We start from the raw sequence: 22,687 nt of genomic DNA, 5'->3' as shown, positions 1-22,687 counted from the left end.
TTTTATTGAAAGATGGAGGTATATAACATATATATATATATATATATATATATATATATATATATATATTTTTATATTAAAAGCAGTATATTTCTTTTAGTATATGAAAAGGAAAAAAAGAAAAAGAAAATATCATATTTATATGTTTTGCTATTTCCATTTTTATATGTTATATAAATATGTGTAAATCATGTGGTATATATAATATATATATATAATTTTTTTTTTGTTTTTTCTTACTAATTAAGGGTCAAAGGAGTTTAAAAAAAGTAAATGTTTATAAGCGTCTACCATATTTGTACATAGGAATGTTTTTTATTGGAGGCTTACTTGAAGTAGTTTTTTGTTCAACCAATTATTATCAAGTTTATAATATTGGTATGTGAAGAATATGAGCTTATATATATATATATATATATATATATATATATATATATATAATATATTTGTATATATATTTATTTTTGTTTTATATTATTAATTTTTTGTTTTATTTTTTTATACTATCTATTTTATAAATATAAACATATATATATAATATATATATATATTTTTTTTTTATTTATGAACATGCAATGATTTGATAAATACATAATATAATATATATATATATGATATATATATATAATATATTATATTATATTATATTATATGTATGTATAAAGAGTGCACTATATTTTATAATCCCTGCCAATATTTATCCTATAATTTTATTTTATTATTTTTTTTTTGTATATACCCTAATAATTTCCTATATATATTTTTTGAATTTTTTTTTTTTTTTTTTATTTTGAAGGTGAAAGTGAAAAGAAATTAGAAGGTGACGTAACAGAACTTATGAAAAGATATGAGCTTAGACAAAAAATGAAAGAAAGTATAGAAAAAAAATATATATATGTGTATAATATTACATATTTTTTAATAATATTTCTACACTTGTTATATATATAATACATAATATAAATGATCTATGTAGAAATATAAAGAACATATATTTTTTTTACGTAGAATATGTGAGCATTTTATTATATGTAGTATATGCTTTTATTTATTATATTATTTTTTTTTATTTTTTTTGTCATTTTATAGAGGCTACACAAATATCGGAAGAATGATTTTTTAAATTATAGGGAATTGTTATTTGTACCTTAAAAAAATAAAAAAAAAAAAAAAAAAATTTTATATTAAATTATGAACGTTCATAATTTTTTAATTTTTTTTTTCAATATTTGCACACGATTATAATATTTAATAAGAACAAGTATATGTAATATATAATATTTAGTGTATTATATATATATATATATATATTTATATATACATTCATATATATATACATTCATATATCATATCGTAACATATCATATCATTTTATTTTTAATTTTTTTGTATTTAATTATGATATATCCCATATGTTATTGTCTGGGTGGGATTTTGTACGTTTTTTTTTGGTGTAGCCTTTCTTGCTGTTATTGTATATATAAAGTTATGTATTTTTCCTTATCAAAATATTTAGCATACAAATATGGATAAGGTGATCTATTTAAGAGTAATGTGTGAAGCATTCGAAAGAAATAATTAAAAACGAAACAAAACAAAAGAAAAGAAAAATTTGGTATAATTCGAACTAATCTGAGGAGATAAAAAAATATATATATATATATATATATATATATGTGAAAATGTAAGTAAATAAATATGAAGTTTTTTTTTTTTTTTGAAGTTCATATACAATTATAATGATTTCATTTTAATTAGTATAAAGGAAATATTCCTTAAATCAAGTATACACCAGAAAAAAAAAAAAAAAATAATAAAATAAAAAAATAAAAAAAAAACACAAATATGTTATATGTTCAAATGTTTATAGATTTAATTTTTTTTTTTTTTTTTTTTTTTTACTGAACAAAACTTTTCATTCATATAATTATAAAATTTTTTAAGATCAACCAAAAAAAAAATATACAAAATAGTAAGTAATAAATAAATAAATATATATATATATATATATATCATTTAACATTTAACATTTAATCTTAGAGATAGATTTTTACAACCCATTTGTTTATTATATAATTATTTTTTTTTTTTTTTTTTTTTTTTTTTTTTTTTAAAAAAGGGTAAAAAGTTATTTTACATTTTACGATTCCATATTTTGCTTTAAGATTGCATTAATCTGATCGTAATACATTTGAGCTGCTTTTTGAGGGTATGGATTTTTTGTTATAGCTCTTCCAATATTTATAAGAATTTTTTCATAACTTTTATGATATCCATTTGTTAAGGTTTTATGTAAGTCTCCATTTTGAGCTCCTATTCCTGGTGATAAAATATAACAATTTGGAAAATAAGTTCGTATATAATTCATTTCATCATAACTATTTGCTCCAACAACAAAACCTATAAATTCATTATTTTGTTCTAGATTTAAGTAACTGGACATATTTAAAGCTTCTTGTGCCATTATTACATATGCTTGTTTATTATCTAAAGAGAGATTTTTTTGAAATATAGCTGAATCAGGGTTAGTAGTTTTAACAAGAACAAATGCACTATAATATTTATTTTTTTCTTCATCATAACATATATCTTTTAACATATTTGTTCCCATATATATATTAACAGTACATGAATCACTCTTTAAATATTCAAATATAAATTTTCGATAATTTTTCACCGTATTTCCTATATCATTAATTTTCATATCTAATATTGTTGGAATATTTAATTCATATAAATAATCAAACACATTCTTTAATACATCTATACCTACTGATCCATAAGGAATATAAAAAGCAAAATTCATCTTAAACGTTAAGGCATATTTATTCGTTTCATTAATTATATAAAAACAAAAATGATTAAAAAAGTAAAAGAATTCCTCACTTTTTTCTTCTCTTATAATATTATCAGGTGCTTTCAATAAAATATCCTTCTTTATAGATACATTATTTATATACTTCTCTTTCAAATTTTTCTTTATATTATTATAATTATTTTCTTTCTCATTCTTCATAAAGTTCTCAATATCCTTCTCATCAGGATCAAGCCCAATACATAAACACGTGTTTATTGCATTCCTTCGTTTTTCTAATTTTACCTTAAAACCCATATTTCAAAATGCTAATTTTAAAAAATTCAAAAGTTAAAAGGATAAAACAATAAAAAAATAAAATAAAATAAATAAAATGAAACAAAATAAAATAAAATAAAATTAAATTAAAAAAATGATTTTAGAAATATCACAAATATATATATATATATAGATATATATATGTATATATGTACGTATTTTTAATTTTTTATTTTTAATTTTTTATTTTTAATTTTTTATTTTATATTTTTTTATTATAATATCTCTTTCTAATAAAATTATATTTAATTTATTAACTCCATGGATTTTTAAAAAAAATACAAAAAAATTAATACATGTATAATCTTTATATATATATAAATATATATATATGTTTATTATGTGGAATCAATATGTGAACAAAATATTTTTTAAATTATTAATATGTAGAATACATCATTTTAACATATATATAATATTTATATTGGGCCATTTTTTTAATGAAGGAAATTCATTTTATTATTTTTTTTATTTTTCGTACAACAAGATGTAGAAAATAAAACAATATATATTATATATATATATTAAGGATATTTCAAAATATACCTCACAAAATAAATAAATAAAATATATATATATATATATATAAGATTTATTATTATATCAAATATAAATTCCCCTTATAGTATCCTTAAATATGAAGTCTTCAAAGATATGACTTTCGAAATATAAAATTAATGAAAAACATAATGCTCATAACAAATATTTTATGTTATTATATATGAATTTTTTATTTTCTAAGGTATTTGTATAATTATAATATAAAATGCACATTTATATTATTATTCATAATTATATTTTCCTACAAGGAAAGAATTTTTCTGTTCCTAATAAATATTATAAAAAAAAATAAAAAATTGAATGATATATTTTATTATATATATATATATATATATATATATATATATATATATATATATAATATATTATTACTTTATTCTCTTATGTCTTCGAATTATATGACTTGGGTTTCTAGCTTTTTTTTCATTTCTAAATAATATATATTATATTATTTATATATAGTAAAAAAATGACGTAGGTATAAAATAAATAGCCATGATATTTACTGGTTCGGAAAATGTGCACATCTGAAATGTTAAAAAAAGGAAAAAAGATAAAAAAAATATATACATATATATAAATATATATGTATAAATATATATACATATATATTTATATTTATAGGGTAGGTGATTCTTCTATTATTTCATATAAAAAATAGACATATCATTGAGACTTCACATTTTATCTATAAAAAAAAAATATATATATATATATATTTTTATATATTGCAAAAAAGACATTAAGAAGTTCTTTATAATATACTATATATTTTTTTAACATGTAAAAATAGAAGAAATATATAAATTAATATATATATATATATATATATTTATATTTATTTATCTATCGTAAGAGAGCCATTTAATTCACTGGACAAAAAAAAAAAAAAAAAAAAAATTATATCTCTTGATCTATATATACATTAAAGGTTTTATCCAAAAAAATAATAAATAAATTTTATACATAAGATTATATACAGATTTCATTTTGTTATTTTATTTATCCCTTGGCTTACGCCAAGTTTTGTTTCTTCCTTGTATTTTGAACTTGATATATTACCCTCTTAGATATTATGTTTTTCAATAATGAGCAAAAAGAATGATGTATATGAAGAAAATGGAGAATATAATCCTAAGGTTGAAGAACTTTTAACAAGCGCCTTAGAATTTTTTAATATTCATGGGCTTGCTAGAGAGGAAGTTATAAATAATATAAAGAAAGACGAAAATACAATTAAATTATTAAACGATTTTTATGAAAAGAATGAAGAATGTTTATTTATCTTTAATGAGAAAGATTGTATAAAGATATATAATTCTATATTAGATCTCTATAAAAAACGAAAGAATGAGAAATTTTTAATTATATATAAGACCCCACAAAGTAATATTTTATATTTAGAAATGAATAATGATGCTGAAAATGTTATAAGAAATTTTTTAGAAATTTTTTTTTCTAACTTTATGAATAAAAATGAAGATATAAATTCATCTTCTCTTTTAAAAGAAATGAAAAAAAAGTTTAATAATTTTTTGCTTAATTTAAGAATTATATATGGAGAAACCGAAGAAAAACTTACATTACCTTATGCTCCTTCAGAAATAAAAGAAGAAAATGTTAACACGATCGAAGAATATTTAATACATTTTATTAAATGTTATCATATAATATTACGTAATTTTATGAATTATAAGAAAAAGGAATATATAAATTGTTATGAATTTTTAAAATGTCTAAAAAACAAGAGTGAAGATATTAATTATTTATATAATGAAATAGATAAAGAGAGCTTTCAAGAAATTATAAATATAATTTTAGAAAAAAAAAAAAATTCGAGTTATAAAAATATTATAGAAAATATAAAAAAAGAAATATCTGAACATAAAATGGAAATATTAGATCTTTATACTCATTTGAAACCAGTAGTACACTTTTTACAAAAATTAGAATTTAATAAAGATGATGATATCGAAAAAAAATATATATATATTACACCTATAATACATTCCTTATCTATATCTATAGATAAATCTAATTACTTGATAAAAAATTGTAAATTTGTATTTAATTTCTTATCTAAAGTTTTAATTAATTCATGTAACCAGAACTTGAATACTCCAGAAATTATTAATTCTATATATAATTGTGTTGATGTTTTAAAAATTAAATTGTATGACACTTTGAATTTCTTACTTAACTTTTTATATATCTTTAAAATGTATAAGAGTAAAAATGAAAAACTTCAATCCTTACATGAGCATAACACATATGTAATTCAGAGGAAAACACAGATACAAGTAACTTCTGAAAAAGGAAATGAGCTAGATATTAATATGTCACCTGAAAAAAAAAAAAATAATAATATAAATATAGATATTATATCGTCTTACCAAAATGGAAACAATAACGAAGAAAATTTAAATCAAGAAGATGATATAAAAAATGAATTAGAAGAAGAATATAGTTATTTCCCATCCATAAGTTTGTATATGTATAAATTAAAGATACTTATTGAATATTTAAAAATTTATCAAACATATATGAAACTTGAAAAAATTGAAATTCCAGGAGAAAAAGGAAAAAACTTGACAGAAGAAATACATAACATATCTAATGATTTTAATATAATAAATGAAAACTTTTTAGATATTAATCATGAAATTTTAAATGAACATGAACATATTTTTATAAACAAATATAATATTTTTGAATCTAGAGTGAAAGAATTAAACAAAAGATTAATATGTGTATTTGTATATTCTTTTGATAACGATTTAAAAAAAAATATCAAGTTATTAAATTCGTTTTTAATATTAAGAGATATACATGTTATCGAGGTAGAGTTAATAAGACATGCCTCTCTTTTATGTCAAGATCTAAAGAAGGAATTTATATTAGTAGATAATTTATTTATAAAAAACAAAACCATTATAGAAAACAACAAGAAAATGTTTTTAGAGGATAAATTCCAACAGGGTCAATGTGACCTTGACGGGATAAAAAATGTGATGAGTAATAATATTGAAGAGGAACATATAAACAAAAAGAATATTACAGGTGAAAATATAATAAGTAATAATATTGAAGAGGAACATATAAACAAAAAAAATATTACAGGTGAAAATATAATAAGTAATAATATTCAAGATGATAATACAGCCAACACCAACATTGCAGATGAAACTATCCCGGATGTAAAAGCCCCAAGCATAACAAATAATATAAATGTAAATATAAATGTAAATATAAATGTAAATATAAATGTAAATAATAAAATGAAGGACAAACTAGAGATAGATAAAATGGAACGAGAAATCAAAGAAAGGTTTGAAGATAACTTGAAAAGATTAAACATAAATAAGAATTCTCCTTTATTTTGTGAAGTTATAAATTTATTTACTTCATTATTAAAAAGAATTGAGCAACAATATTTCCCTCTAAAGAAAATAATAAAAGTATTAAAATTTGAAAATGAGAAAACTGAAGAAGTTAAACATTTATATAAAAATATAAATGAGAAAATTAGTAAATATATAAATGATGTAAGCAAAGAGTGGTTTAAAGAAACTATTGATGTTGTTAATAATTTTTTGAATGAATATATATTTAAAAAAAGGAATGATTTATTTTATGTAAATTTCCATCCTTATATCTTTATGTTCATTAATAATATAAAGAATTTTTTCTTAAATAATTTAAGTGTAAATGAAGATTGTTTACATATTTATAATAAAGCAAATACATTTAAGAAATTTATTAACATTTTAAATAATATTACTAAAAAATATAATAGTGTCTTAACTAAAACATTAGATGTCGAAAAAGAATTATTTGAAGAAAAAATGAATAATATAAAGAATAGATTATTAAAAGGTGTAAAAGAATTAAAATGGTCAGATGATAATATATATGAATATATTGAAAGTGTTGATAAAGATATGTCTGATATATATAATAATATTTCTACTCTTCATAATAATATTGTATCTATATTAAATGTAACCAGTAACTGGGTTAAGAAATCTATTATTGAAAAACGGAAAAGGAATGAAGATATATATACATATTTAAATAATTATAAAAATAATATGTCTATATTAAAAGGGAAATTAAATGATGATTTTAAAAATATCAATATGAATATTAAGCAGTCATATGATATTTTAAAAATAAAGAAAAATAATATCATGTGGAAAAATTATTTAAAATTTTTAAATAATATAATTATAGATAAATTAATACATTTAACCAATTTTTTATTTAATAATTTATATGATGTTATGAAATGTACAAAAAGAGATGAACAATTATTTATTATAAGAATTAATTTTATAGAAAATAAGCTTAATTTAGATTTAAAATTAACAAGTAAAAAAACATTTTGTATAGAAACAATTTTTTATAAATGGATAGATGATTTTATGAATCTATGTTCTGGTATTAGAAGAATAGATATAAAAAGTGGTGATTATTTAAATGAAATTTTATTAAGTTTAAGTATTCATTATAATAAAAATAAAATAGAAAATTTTTTTCAAAGTACTATTAAAAAGAGTTATGAATATTTACATAGTTTAACAAAATATGAACATATATGGAAAATTGATATTAAGAAAGAATTTCTCTCTTTTAAAAAAAAAAACGAAATACAATTATATCCTACTTATTTTGAATATAATAATAATTTTCAGGACTCTTTAAAATTAATAAATATTAATATACCTTACTTATTTCCAAATGTGTTAGCATATAAGAAATTAATATTAACCTTAAAACAAGACCTTAACAAATTCTATCATTTAAAAACATATGAGCCTATAAATTTTATTTTATTTTATTCTGAAAATTTTGTAGAAAAGTTAATAAATTTTACTAAAAAAAATATATCTCTATATAGTGAATATCTTCAAAATTTTGTAAAAGATGTAGTATATTCTATTAATTCGTTTTATGAAAATGTTATAAACAATTTGAAGGAAATAAGTATAGTAGATTTTTTTAGTAAAAAAGGCGATTCCAAAAAGGAAATATTGGAAAAAGGGGAGACCAACACTGGTCTTCAAAAAGGAGAAAAAAATGTTAGACTTAAGAAGGAAAGTATTGACAATATGGATATTTCTAAAATGGATAATAATAATAATCAAATGAATGATGATAATAATCAAATGAATGATTTTGATGATAATGATAAAATGATTGATTTGGATGATAATGATAAAATGATTGATTTTGATGATGATGATAATAATAATATTTATGACGAATCCAAGCGATATAAAAACAAGAATGCTCTTAAGAATGAAGTGGAAGAGAAAGAGAAAGAAAAGACAAATGTATCAAATATAAACAAAAAGAAAGACATATTTTACAATCTAATGAGAAACCTTCGAAGCGTAAAATTGAGCAGAAAAATTATCCCATTAATTTTTCAAAAGATTAAAGAAATTATGGAAAACTTAAAAGAATTAGATATAATTATAAAATATAATGATATATTAGATAATATTGAAAAGAATAAAGAGAAAGTAGAAATACAATATAATGATATAAAAGAGAAAATATTGAAATATAAAAATAATGAAATAAAAAATATAAAATTAGAAATAAAAGATTTTAAAGAGGAATTAACTAAACTTAAAAAACATATTTTTAAAAATATACCAAGTACACCTAAAGATATATATAATTTTCCATATGAAAAAATTAATGAATTCAGAAAAAGTTTTCAAACTTATAAAGATAAACAAAAATATCATAATGAATTAGAAATTTTATTTGAAATAGATATTACTATTTTTGATGAATTAGATCAAATTGATATTAAATTAACAGATCTTAAACATTTATGGGATTTAGTAAATAGTATAATATTTTTTATAGAACAAGAAAAAAAGAAATTATGGAAAAATATTGATGTTAATAGTAATATTTATTTAATTGATTTTATATCATTATATATTAGAAAAAACTTTTTTGATTTAAAACATTTATCTATATATGAATATATTATTAAAGAATTAAAAAAATTATCTTCTATATTACCTTTATTGGTTGATCTAAATAATGAATGTATATTTGATAGACATTGGAATATTATTATAAACATATCGGGAAACATCAATAATTTGTATACAAAAAAAAAAGAAAATAATAATAATAATAATAATAATCAAAACAATTATATTAATAATACAGATTTATTAAATACACCATTATCTAATAATAATAAAACATCTATTATGAGTATTCATACTTTTAATAAAGAAGAACAAATAAATAATGACAATACATATGATAATGAAAAAGAAACAAATAATAATATTTTTCTTAATAAAAATATACAAATAAAATATAAAGAATTAACTCTTCAAGGATTCTTTGATCTCAAATTATATAAACATGTAGATGCAGTACATGATGTTATTGAACAAGCTAAAAAAGAACAAAAAATTGAAAATAAAATTAAAGAAATAAATGTTATATGGAAAGAAATGAATTTTGAATTCTTTAAAAAAAATAATTATATACAAATAACTAATATGGATATGATTCTGGAAATTGTTGATGTACATACTTCTGAAATTTTGTTCTTTATTAATCAAAAGAAATTTATTTTATTTATTCAAGAAACTATATTAAATACACAAGAAAATTTAAAAAAAATTGATGAAGTCATAAATATATGGAGAAAGTTTCTGAATAAATTTGAACGACTACAACCTATCTATTTAAATTCAGAAGATATACATTCACAACTTCCTGAGGAAAGTAAAATGTTTTTTAATATCGAAAATGAATATAAAGAAATCATACATAGTGCAGCAGAACAAAAAAATGTTTTACAAGTATGTCTTAATGAAGATTTATTCTATTTATTAAGCAAATTTTTTAAAAATATTGAATTGTGTGAAAAAGCTTTAAATGATTATTTAGATCAAAAGAAAAAAGCTTTCCCACGTTTTTACTTCTTATCTAATATTGCTTTGTTGGATATATTAAGTAATGGAAAAAACCCTTTCAAAATACTCCCTTATATAAATGATGTATTTAATGCTATAAAAACCATACAATTTAAGGAGGACCTTGTTCAGAGGGGGCCTGTGTCGGAACTAAATGAACAAAATGAAGAGAATGATTTGGTAAAGAATGAGGAAAGAAGTGAAACCCAAAAGGACCAAAAGGACCAAAAGGACCAAAAGGACCAAAAGGATCAAAAGGATCAAAAGGATCAAAAGGACCAAAAGGATCAAAAGGATCAAAAGGATCAAAAGGATCAAAAGGATCAAAAGGATCAAAAGGATCAAAAGGATCAAAAGGACCAAAAGAATGTTAACACAGATGGTAAAATGGATGGTTATACAGATGACAAAATGAATGGTTATACAAATGATGCCTCATATTATGGGCAAGAGGAAGACGAAACATATGAGGGTGAAAATAAAAAATGCAAAGATATCAAAACGTGTGAATCCAAAGATTATATAGCTAAAGGTGTTTATAGTGTCGAAAATGAACATTTAGAATTTTTGAACGAACTGGTTTTAAAAGGAAATGTGGAAAATTATTTGAAAGATTTGGAAACTCATTTAAAAGTAACAATTAGAAGTATATTAGAAAATGCAAAAATATGTTCAGAAAATTTAGATGAACAGAATAGAGATGAGACTATGATAACGAATTATATTAGTCAAGTAGTATGTACATGTAATCAAATTATTGTAACAGAAGAAATAAATAAATGTTTTGATGAATTAGAAAATGGAAATGAATCAGCTTTTGTAGATTATAAAAAGGTATTAATTGAGAGAATTAATAAATTAATAAAATTAGTTGAAAAAACAGATGATTATAATATAAGAACGAAATTATTATCTTTAATTATATTAGATGTACATACAAGAGATGTTATAATATCATTTATAAAAAAAAAAATTTCCGATAGTACTTCTTTTGATTGGCAAGCACAATTAAAATATTATTGGGTTTATGATAAAAAAATTAATAATTATACATGTGAAATTAAATTATGTGATTTTAAAACGAAATATCTATATGAATATATAGGAAATTCAGGAAAATTAGTAATAACCCCTTTAACAGATAAATGTTATATTACATTAACACAAGCATTAAATTTAATATTAGGAGGTGCACCAGCAGGTCCGGCTGGTACTGGGAAAACAGAAACTACAAAGGATTTATCTAAAGCCATTGGAATAGCTATATTTATATTTAATTGTAGTAACCAAATGAATTATTTTAATATGTCTCAAATATGTATAGGTTTATCGCAAACAGGAGCTTGGGGATGTTTTGATGAATTTAATAGAATAAGTATAGAGGTATTATCAGTTGTTAGTACTCAAATTAAATGTATATTTGATGCTATTAAAGAGAAAAAAACCATGTTTCATTTTATTGATGATGAAATAGTATTAAAGAAAACATGTGGATTCTTTATAACTATGAATCCTGGATATGCAGGAAGAACCGAACTACCTGAAAATTTAAAAAATTTATTTAGATCATGTTCAATGATTGTACCTGATATCAAATTTATTTGTGAAAATATGTTAATGTCTTTTGGATTTATTAAAGCAAATAAATTATCTTATAAATTTGTTGAGTTATATCAATTATGTAAAGAATTGTTACAAAAAAATATTCATTATGATTGGGGATTAAGAGCTGTTAAAGTAGTATTAATACAAGCTGGAAACTTAAAAAGAAAATATGCTAACTTCGATGAAGAAATTATTTTAATGAAAGCTTTAAAAGATTTTAACATACCTAAAATTACATATGAAGATATACCTATATTTTTAGGATTAATTAATGATCTCTTTCCTAATGTTAATTGTAATATATTCGATGAAAAAGATCAAGAAAAAGAAAATGATTATGATGAAGAACATAAACAAGAACAACAAACATATATTATACAAGATGAGGAAAAAAAATTATATAAAAAGAAAAAAAATATTCATCATAATATAGATAAATATAAAAGTAGCATCACACAAAATTTTACAAATGCAAATGATAACAAAAATCATTTATCAATTAATAAAGATAATTATGAAACGAATAAAAATTTACTCACACATTATCAACATGATATTTGTGAAGATATCTCCCAAATAGATAAAACTAAAAAGGATGTACAAATATACGATGAAGCACATAATGAAAAAAGTGATATAAATGAATTAAATCAAAAAACAAATATAATAGCTAATCAAAATGTTAATGAAAATTATATAAATAATAAAGAATATGATAAAGATTCAAATAAAATAGATAATTTAAAACAGAACAAATTTATGAACGAAGAAAAAAGAATCATTATTCACAATTTTGATGATGCCATAAAAATATGTTTGAAAGAATCAAATTTACAAATAGATGATAATTTCATACTTAAAGTTAAACAACTCAAGGATTTAATGGATGTAAGACATTGTGTATTTATATTGGGAGAAGACGGGTGTGGGAAATCTAGTGTCATAGATATTTTAATTAAAAGTTTAAATAAAATAAATGAAAAATGTTTATATGAAATTATAAATCCTAAATCTATTGAATCATATGAACTTTATGGATATTTAACAAAAAACAATGAATGGATTGATGGTGCTTTATCATCAATTATGAGAAAAATGTCTAGAAATATTAGTCCATATAATGAAAATATAAAACATAAAATAACTTTATTAGATGGTAATATAGATGCTGAATGGATAGAAAGTATGAATACTGTAATGGATGATAATAAAGTATTAACATTAGTAAGTAATGAAAGAATACCCTTTACTAAAGAAATGCACTTATTTTTTGAAATCACAAATATGAAATATGCATCACCTGCTACTGTTAGTAGAGGTGGAGTTCTTTTTATTAATAAAGGAGATATTAGTTATAAATTATTTATAAGTTCATGGATTAATTTGTTAAATAATAATATCGCAAAAACGGAATTTTATTATCTATTCAATATTTTCTATTCACAAAATATAGACATGTTAAGAAAACAATGTAAATTTGCTTTTGATCTTTCAAACTTAGATATTGTAAAATCTATATGTAATTATATTGATTATTTCTTGTATAAATATGAAAAATATATTAATGAAGTCATAAAAAAAATCGAAAACAAACAAAATGAAGAAATAACCTTTATGAAAAATGAAAATAATAGAGAAGACTTATCGAATTCCAACATGAAAAGAAAAGATAAAACAACAAAAGATAAAGATACAAAAGAAATAAATGATATTCATAATAAAGATATAAAAACACATGAAAAAGGATCTCAAAAAATGGACAAAAAAACAAATTCTTTCAAAGATAAAATAATAACAAATGATAATGAATCTAAATTAAAACATCAAAAAAATATGAATCATGTAGATGATATAAAAATGAATACAAAAAATTTAATAAATAATGAAGAAAAAAATATAATAAATAAAATTAATTATAATTATGAAATATTAAAAGATTATTATAATTGTTTTTTTATGAACTCGTACATGTGGGTAATAAACAATTTGATAATAGATGATAAAATTATGAATTCGAAAAATATATTTAGTAACAATATTAAAAGTAATTTAAAGGTAAAAATGGGGAATGACTATTGTTGTAATTATATATATAATATATATGAAAATAATTGGAAACACTTGAGCGAATATTTAGATGAAGATATTTTATTTCTTCAGAAATTAAAATGGAAAACTTCTGAGATGGAAAATGAGGAAAAGGGCTATGAACATGAAGTGGTACTAGAGGGTGATGAAGATGACAATATGGATGATGCAAATGAAAATATGGATGATGCAAATGAAAATATGGATGATACAAATGAAAATATGGATGAAACAAATGAAAATATGGATGAAACAAATGAAAATATGGATGACACAAATGAAAATGTGGATGATATACATGACAATATGGATGACACACATGACAATATGGATGAAAAGAAAAAGAAAAAGTTAATAAAAAATAAGAAAAAGAAAAAAAAGGCAATTAATAACTATATTGAAAATATGTTACCAAATAATTATGATGATATATATATAAACACCATAGAATTAATAAGAATTGAAAAAATGATAAAATATTGTTTAGAAAGAAATCAAGCAATATTAGTATATGGAAATAATGGTACAGGAAAAACGAAATGTATTAAGAATAATATAAATATGAATATTGAAAAGTTTACTCATACAATTATAAGTATAAATTATTATACAAATTCATTCGTACTACAAAAAATCATAGAAAATAATGTGGAAAAAAGAAATACAAGAACCTATGGTCCTCCTAATCAAAAGAAACACATATTTTTTCTAGAGGATTTAAATATAACTGCCAAAGACAATTGTGATACTCAACAGACATTAGAATTTTTAAGACAATTATTAACATATAAATTAATATATGATAGAGATAACTTAGATGAAAAGAAATTTATTCATGATATATCCTTTATAGGAACTATTAATAATAATACAAACAAACTTATAGATAAAAGAATTCAGAATAAATTTAGTATAATAAATATTGATGATATAAGTATGAAAACATTTGAAAATATATATAAAATAATATTAAAACAACATTTACTTAAATTTGATGATTCTATAAAATGTTTATTAAATAATATTATATCATTTTCTTATGATTTATATACTAATATAACAGAGAATATATCATTTAATTTGTCTAATCTAGCTCCTCATTATTTATTTAATTTGAATGATATACATACAATATTTTATAATATAATAAAATGTACTAATCCAGATATATATAATAATCAATTTAAATTTCTTATGATTGTATTTCATGAAATGCAGCATGCATATATAAATAAGTTAATATCTGATGATCATATAAATATTTTTACTCAATTATTTAATAAATTAGTTCAGCAATATTTCCCATTCTTTAAAGAAGATTTTGAAAAACATATAGATATGTTTGATAGTACTAATGAGCCACATAATGTTGAACATGGTCAGGATATTACATCTAATAAGTCTTTAACATTTCATGAAAATGATAATGTTGATGATGATACATATAATAATAATATGGATAATGGCTTCAAAAATGACAGAAATGTTAATAATAATAATATTGATGGTGATGATAATGGTGATGGTATTAATGTTAGAACCGTTGAAAAAACTCATTTAGACATGTCAAATAATCTAAATAATTCAAATGATAAAGACAATATTATGAAAATGAAAAAAAGTAATAATATTAACACAGATAGTTACAATAATAATAATATTAATGTGAAGGTAAAAGAAAAAAATTTAATATATGATTTAAACAAAAATATTTTTACATCTTTTATATCTATTAGAAATGGATTAGATAAAATGTATCTAAATGTAAAAAAATTTTATGTATTAAAAGAAGTATTAACAGAAAAATTGAATGAATATAATACTACACATGTAGAATTACCATTAGTTTTATTTGATTATGCAATTATTCAAATATGTAAAATATGTAGAATTCTTGATTTTAATATATCACATTTAATGTTGATTGGATTTGGAGGATCTGGAAAACAATCTTTAATAAAATTAAGTATATTTATTAATTCTTTAAATTTATTAAATATATCAACAAATAATAATTATGATGTTAATAATTTTAAATCAGATTTACAAGAATTTCATTTAAAATGTGCCATAAAACCAGGAAATGTACATGTCTTATTATTGAAAGAAAATGATATATTAGATTCTTTTCTTCCTTATATAAATGATTTAACATCAACTGGTTTATGTAATGATTTATTTACAAAAGATGAATATTTAGGTATATTTTCTTCTATACGTAATCAAATAAAATATTTAAATATAGGAGAAAGTAATGAAGATGTTTTTAATTATTATATTAATAAAATAAAAACAAATTTTAAAATTGCTATCACTCATTCACCTATTAGTAATTTATACAGGGATCGATTAATTAAATTTCCTTCATTTCTTTCTAATTTTTCTTTTATTTATTTTTTACCATGGCCATATGAAGCTCTTGTTAATGTATCGAATAAATTTTTAAGTGATATAAAGATCAAACAAGATCTGAAAAAAAAAATTTGTGAACATATGGCATATGTTCATACAAGTACTAATGAAATGAATAAAAAATATTTAGAACAAAAAATTAGATATAATTATGTTATTCCTAAAACCTTTTTAGAATATATTTATTTTTATAAGAATTTGTTAAATGTCAAAAATTTTGAAATTGAGAAATCTGTAGAAAGATTAAATAAAGGGTTATTAGCCCTAACTAGTACTAGAGAAAATGTTCAACTGTTACAAAAAGAAATTGAAATAAAAATTACGAACATAGAAGAGAAAAAAATTGAAGTCAATGAAATATTGAATAAAGTAAAAGAAGCAACTGAGGTAACTAATAAAGAACAGCAAATTGTTAATGAAGAGAAAAAAAAAACAGAAATATTTACTAAAGAAGCTATAGAAATACAATTAAAAGCTGATAAAGAATTAAGTGAGGCTTTACCTATAATGAATAAAGCTAAAGATGCTGTTAATTGTATAACTAAATCAGCTATTCAAGAATTGAAATCATTACAGAATCCTCCAAAAGAATGTCTAGATGTTACACATGCAGTTTTAATTGCATTAAAAGAAATTAAAAATTATTCTTGGAAATTTGCACAGAAAATTATGAATAATCCTACTCAGTTTTTAAGTAAGTTACAAAAATTTGATGCCGAAAATATGGATGAAGAAACTGTAAATTTATTAACACCTTTTATTCAAAAAAAATTCTTTAATTATGAGATGATGAAAACCAAATCTTCAGCTTGTGCCTATTTAGCTTTATGGTTAGTAAATATAGTAAAATATAATGAAGTATATAAAAAAGTTAAACCTTTAATGGATAAATTACAAGAAGCAACTAACAATAAAAATAAAGCACAAGAAAAATTAGATCAATTAGAGAATAAAGTAAAAGAATTAACAGATAGTGTTGAAAAATTAAGAAGAAAAATGAATGAAGTCAATGAAGAAAAAAATAATGTAATAAAAATATATAATGAATCAAAAGACAAATTAAATAGAGCTGAAAATTTAGTAAATATGTTATCTGATGAATATTCAAGATGGTCTGATGAAATTGCTATAATTAATTCTAATAAAAAATTTATATATGGTGACTGTTTATTACTTTCCTCCTTTATAACATATTTAGGAGTTTTTTCAAGTTCTTTCAGAATAAAATTATGGAAACATTTATGGCTAGAACATATAAAAAACAGTAATATTCTTATTAATAATATTACATCTCCTATTGATATTATGGTTCAAGATATACAAATAGCTACTTGGAAAAATGAAAAATTACCTGAAGATATAATAAGTATAGAAAATGCATTAATTGTTAGTACTTGTTATAGATGGCCATTATTAATTGATCCTCAGTTACAAGGATTAAAATGGCTCAAGGCAAAAGGAGGAAATAACATTACCGTTCTTCAATTTAATTGTGATCATTTTATTAAAAAAATTAAAAATGTTATATCAAAAGGGGGATATTTAATAATTGAAAATATTAGTGAAGAAATTGATAATGTTATTGATGGATTATTAAATAGGGAATTTATTAAAAAGGGAAATGATATATATATAAAAATTGATAATGAAGAAATGTTATTTAATTATCCTAATGCTATAAATAGAATTGATAAAATCAAGTCTTTTTTTGAAACTAATATTAATAGTAATACTGCTACTACTACTACTACTACTACTAATAATAATAATAATAATAATAATAATGATAATATTACTATCAATAATAGTGGTGCCTCCCAAATAAACAACACAAATAATGATAATAACAATATTACAATAGATAATCAAAATAATTATGGTAATGAACCAGGAGATTCAAATAAAAATTATCATAAACAAAACTCACAAAATATGAATAAAGCTTTTTCCAGCGAAAATTTATACAAAGTTAATTTTTTTAATCTCATTTTACAAACTAAACTAAGTAATCCACATTTTAAACCTGAAGTCAATAGCCAATGTACCTTAATCAATTTTAGTGTCACTTGTGAAGGATTAGAAGAACAAATATTAGCTATAATTGTAAATATAGAAAAACCAGAATTAGAAAAACAGAAACAAATATTAGTAAAAAATAGAAATGAATATAAAATCATATTAAATAATCTAGAAGATGAAATATTATATCAATTATCTACTGTTGATTCAAAAACAATTATAGATAATATTTCATTAATTAATAGTTTAAAAACTACAAAAGATACTTCTATTAATATACAAAAACAAGTTGCAGATTCAATTAATACAGAAAATGAAATTAATAAAACTAGAGAATTATATAGAACTCTTGCTAATGAAGCTTCTATTGTTTATTTTATTTTAATACTTATGCATAATATTAATTATATGTATCAATATTCTTTGGATTCTTTTATTAATCTACTATTAAAATCTATTGAAGTTGTTAATAGTGATAGTATGAAAATGTTATCTAATAAAAACTTAGATAGTCAAATATCAAATAATAATCATATGTATGATGATGATGATAATAATAATAATAATAATGGTGAACATAGACATTTACAAAAACATGATGATAAATATTACGATTCTAAAATATATCTTAATGATAATGATGAAAATAATAACAACAATAATGATGATAACAATAATAATAATAATAATATTAATAATGTGTATGATGAACATATGAATAAATTAATTATATCTTTTAGAAAAACGATATATTCATGGATTAATAGAGGATTGTTAGAAAAAGATAAACTTTTATTTAATTGTATATTTGTATTTAAATTATTAGAAAAGAAAAAAATTTATGATAAAGATTTTAATATGGATTATCTAAATTTCTTTTTAAAACCTCCAAGAGGTAAAGGTGTTACAGAAAACCCATTAAAAGAATGGCTTAGTGATGATTGTTGGGAAAATATTTTAATATTATCCAAATTTAAAGAATTTGAAAATTTATCAAATAATATTCATATAGATGCACAACATAAATTTAAACAGTGGTGTTCAGAAATACAACCTGAAATATGTAAATTACCTTTAGAATGGAAAAAATTAAATAATTATTCTTTCAAAAAATTATTAATTATTAGATCCTTACGACCAGATAGAATAACAGTCACTTTAGAAAAATATATTAAAAGTATCTTACCAAATAGTGAAGAAATTATGGAGAAAAAAAATTCTTTTGTTGACACATTAGAATCTTCCTATAATTTTATGGTTAATTCAACACCAATTTTATTTATATTAACACCTGGTTCTGATTTTATAAAATATGTAGAAATATTAGGAAAAAAATATAAATTCTATTTAAACCAAAATTTGCATGTAGTTTCCTTAGGACAAGGACAAGAATCAATTGCTTTATCAAAATTAGAGTTATCACATAAAGAAGGCCATTGGATTGTTTTAGAAAATATACACTTAATGGCAAAATTTAATTTAATTCTAGAAAATGTAATAGATAAATATGCTACTGAAGGTTCTCATCCAAATTTTAGATGTTTTTTAACATCAGAAATAACAACAAATATTCCTATCAGTATATTAGAAAGATCTATTAAATTAACGAATGAAGCTCCTACAGGTTTTAAAGAAAATTTAAAAAGAGCATTCACTTTTTTTTCACCAGATGATTATGAAGAAAAAGATTTAAGAACCAAAAATATATTGTTTTCATTATGTTATTTTCATTCCATAATTGTTGAAAGAGCAAAATTCGGTTCACAAGGATTTAATATAAAGTATCCATTTAGTTTAAGTGATTTAAGAGATAGTGCGAAAGTCCTTTTTAATTATTTAGATAATCAAAATTCTATAAAAGTACCATGGAACGATTTAAAATATATTTTTGGTGAAATTATGTATGGTGGGCATATTGTTAATGATAAAGATATGTTGATATGTAAAACATATTTAAATTATTTTATGAAAGAACAATCATTAGAAGGAATGCAATTAATACCATTCTCTAAAAATATACAATTATTTAGTCCTAATAATTATTCTTATGAAAAAATTTTAAAATATATAGATACACAAATAATATTTGAATCTTCTATTTTATATGGTTTAAATCAACATGCAGAAATGAATTTTAGAACAAATGAAAGTATTAAATTGTTAAAAAATATATTAAAATTAAAACTTAAAGAAACATCAACCTTTGTAGAAGAATTAACAACTGGTGAGACTAAGGAAAATAAAACATCAAATATTTTATCCGAAATATTAAGTGAAATAGATAATATCTTTTTTAATGTGGAAGAACTTATGAAATCTATACCAGATGATCAAATAACTCCTTTACAATATTTTCTATTTCAAGAATGTACTTTAATGAATTCTTTAACTAGTGTAATGAAAAATTCTTTAAAAGAATTGAATTTAGCTATTAAAGGTGAAATTAATATGACAAGTAAAATCGAATCTCTTATGAATGCATTATATAAAGATAAATTGCCAGAATTATGGAAAAATAATTCTTATTCAAGTAATCGAAATTTATCATCCTGGGTTAATAATTTGAAAGAAAGAATTGCTTTTCTAACCGAATGGTTTAATGATCCTTTATTAACACCTAAAGTTTTTAATATATCTTTATTATTTAATCCAAACAGTTTTTTTAGTGCAATTAAACAAATCTTATCGAGAAATGAAAAATGTGAATTAGATAAAATTATTATGCAAATTGAAGTAACTAACAAATCTTTAAATAATATTCATTCATATCCTAAAGAAGGTGCTTATATTTATGGTTTATATTTAGATGGAGCAAATTATGACGTAGAAAAAAATACCTTATGTGACTCTTCATCAAAACAAAAATATTTCTTAATGCCAGTTATACACTGTAAACCAATTGTTAGCATGGGAAAAATAGATACAGATGTATATGAATGTCCTGTATACAAAACCTTGTCGAGAGGACCTACATATGTAACAAATATAAAGTTAAAAACCAAGGAAAGTTCAGAAAAATGGATCTTAGCAGGTGTTGCATTGATTTTGGATATAGCAGATGATTAAAAATGTGAAGATAAAAAAAGTAAAATAATGAAAGACATTCCTATTTCATTTGTGTTAAAAGTATGATTTTTTTTTTTTTTTTTGAGCAAATGGTACATATATATATATATATATATATATTTTTTTCTCATGTATTTTTTATGTATATAAAAGGAAAATTAATTTTTTTTTTTTTTTTTTTTTTTTATGATAATTTTAATTTGTAGAATTAAAACTTGCATTTTTCATATATTCTATAAAATAATATATCATTTCATACGTAATTATATAATAAATATATTATTATAAATTAATATTATTTTGTCTTAATTCTGCTTTATATATCTCCTTTTTTAATAACGCATAAAGAAATATATAATATATATTACATATATATAATTATACATATATATATATATATATATATATAATAATATATGAAAAAAAAATTTCCTCTTTTTTTAAACTACGACAAAATAAAATATATATAAATTCATTATTTATTTTTTTTTTTTTAATTATATTAAACATGTATAAAAAAAATTGCCTTAAAAAGTCTAATAAATATAACCTTTTATTTATTATTATTTTTTTTCGTTCCACATAATATCGAATATTTAAATATTATATATATATATTATTTATATTTTCATCCAATTATTATATATTTTTGTATATAAACTTTTATATATTTTACTTAACATTTTTTTTTTTTTTTTATACATTTCTATAAGTTAAAAATAATGTAAAGAAAATAATATCACTTTTTTTTTTTTTTTTTTTTTTTTTCATTTTTCTTGGGTGTTCATGCGGCTAGCTAAAAATTTTCTTTCTTTTCTTTTTTTTCTTTCTTTCATTTTTT

The 22,687-nt window shown here is 20.1% G+C and overlaps 3 protein-coding genes across 3 annotated transcripts; 2 read left to right on the top strand and 1 right to left on the bottom strand.

Annotated features, from left to right (window-relative positions):
- Positions 1-12: 12 nt before the first annotated feature.
- Positions 13-1,115, top strand: PF3D7_1023300 (conserved protein, unknown function; the record flags this gene model as incomplete). The annotated part of the gene is made up of 4 exons (XM_001347474.2): positions 13-18; positions 249-378; positions 797-874; positions 1,090-1,115. 4 exons carry the CDS (start codon positions 13-15, stop codon positions 1,113-1,115), a joined length of 240 nt encoding a protein of 79 aa, XP_001347510.2.
- A 1,025-nt stretch (positions 1,116-2,140) lies between these two features.
- PF3D7_1023200 (orotidine 5'-phosphate decarboxylase) lies at positions 2,141-3,112 on the bottom strand (the record flags this gene model as incomplete). Its single annotated transcript, XM_001347473.1, has 1 exon — positions 2,141-3,112. One exon carries the CDS (start codon positions 3,110-3,112, stop codon positions 2,141-2,143), a length of 972 nt encoding a protein of 323 aa, XP_001347509.1.
- Positions 3,113-4,782: 1,670 nt separating this feature from the next.
- On the top strand, positions 4,783-21,846 carry PF3D7_1023100 (dynein heavy chain, putative; the record flags this gene model as incomplete). The annotated part of the gene is made up of 1 exon (XM_001347472.1): positions 4,783-21,846. One exon carries the CDS (start codon positions 4,783-4,785, stop codon positions 21,844-21,846), a length of 17,064 nt encoding a protein of 5,687 aa, XP_001347508.1.
- Between the last annotated feature and the right edge of the window lie 841 nt (positions 21,847-22,687).

Source organism: Plasmodium falciparum (assembly GCF_000002765.6).
Source record: "Plasmodium falciparum 3D7 genome assembly, chromosome: 10".
NCBI classification, from domain to species: Eukaryota; Apicomplexa; class Aconoidasida; order Haemosporida; family Plasmodiidae; genus Plasmodium; species Plasmodium falciparum.
This window is presented reverse-complemented; position numbering and strand designations above follow the sequence as displayed.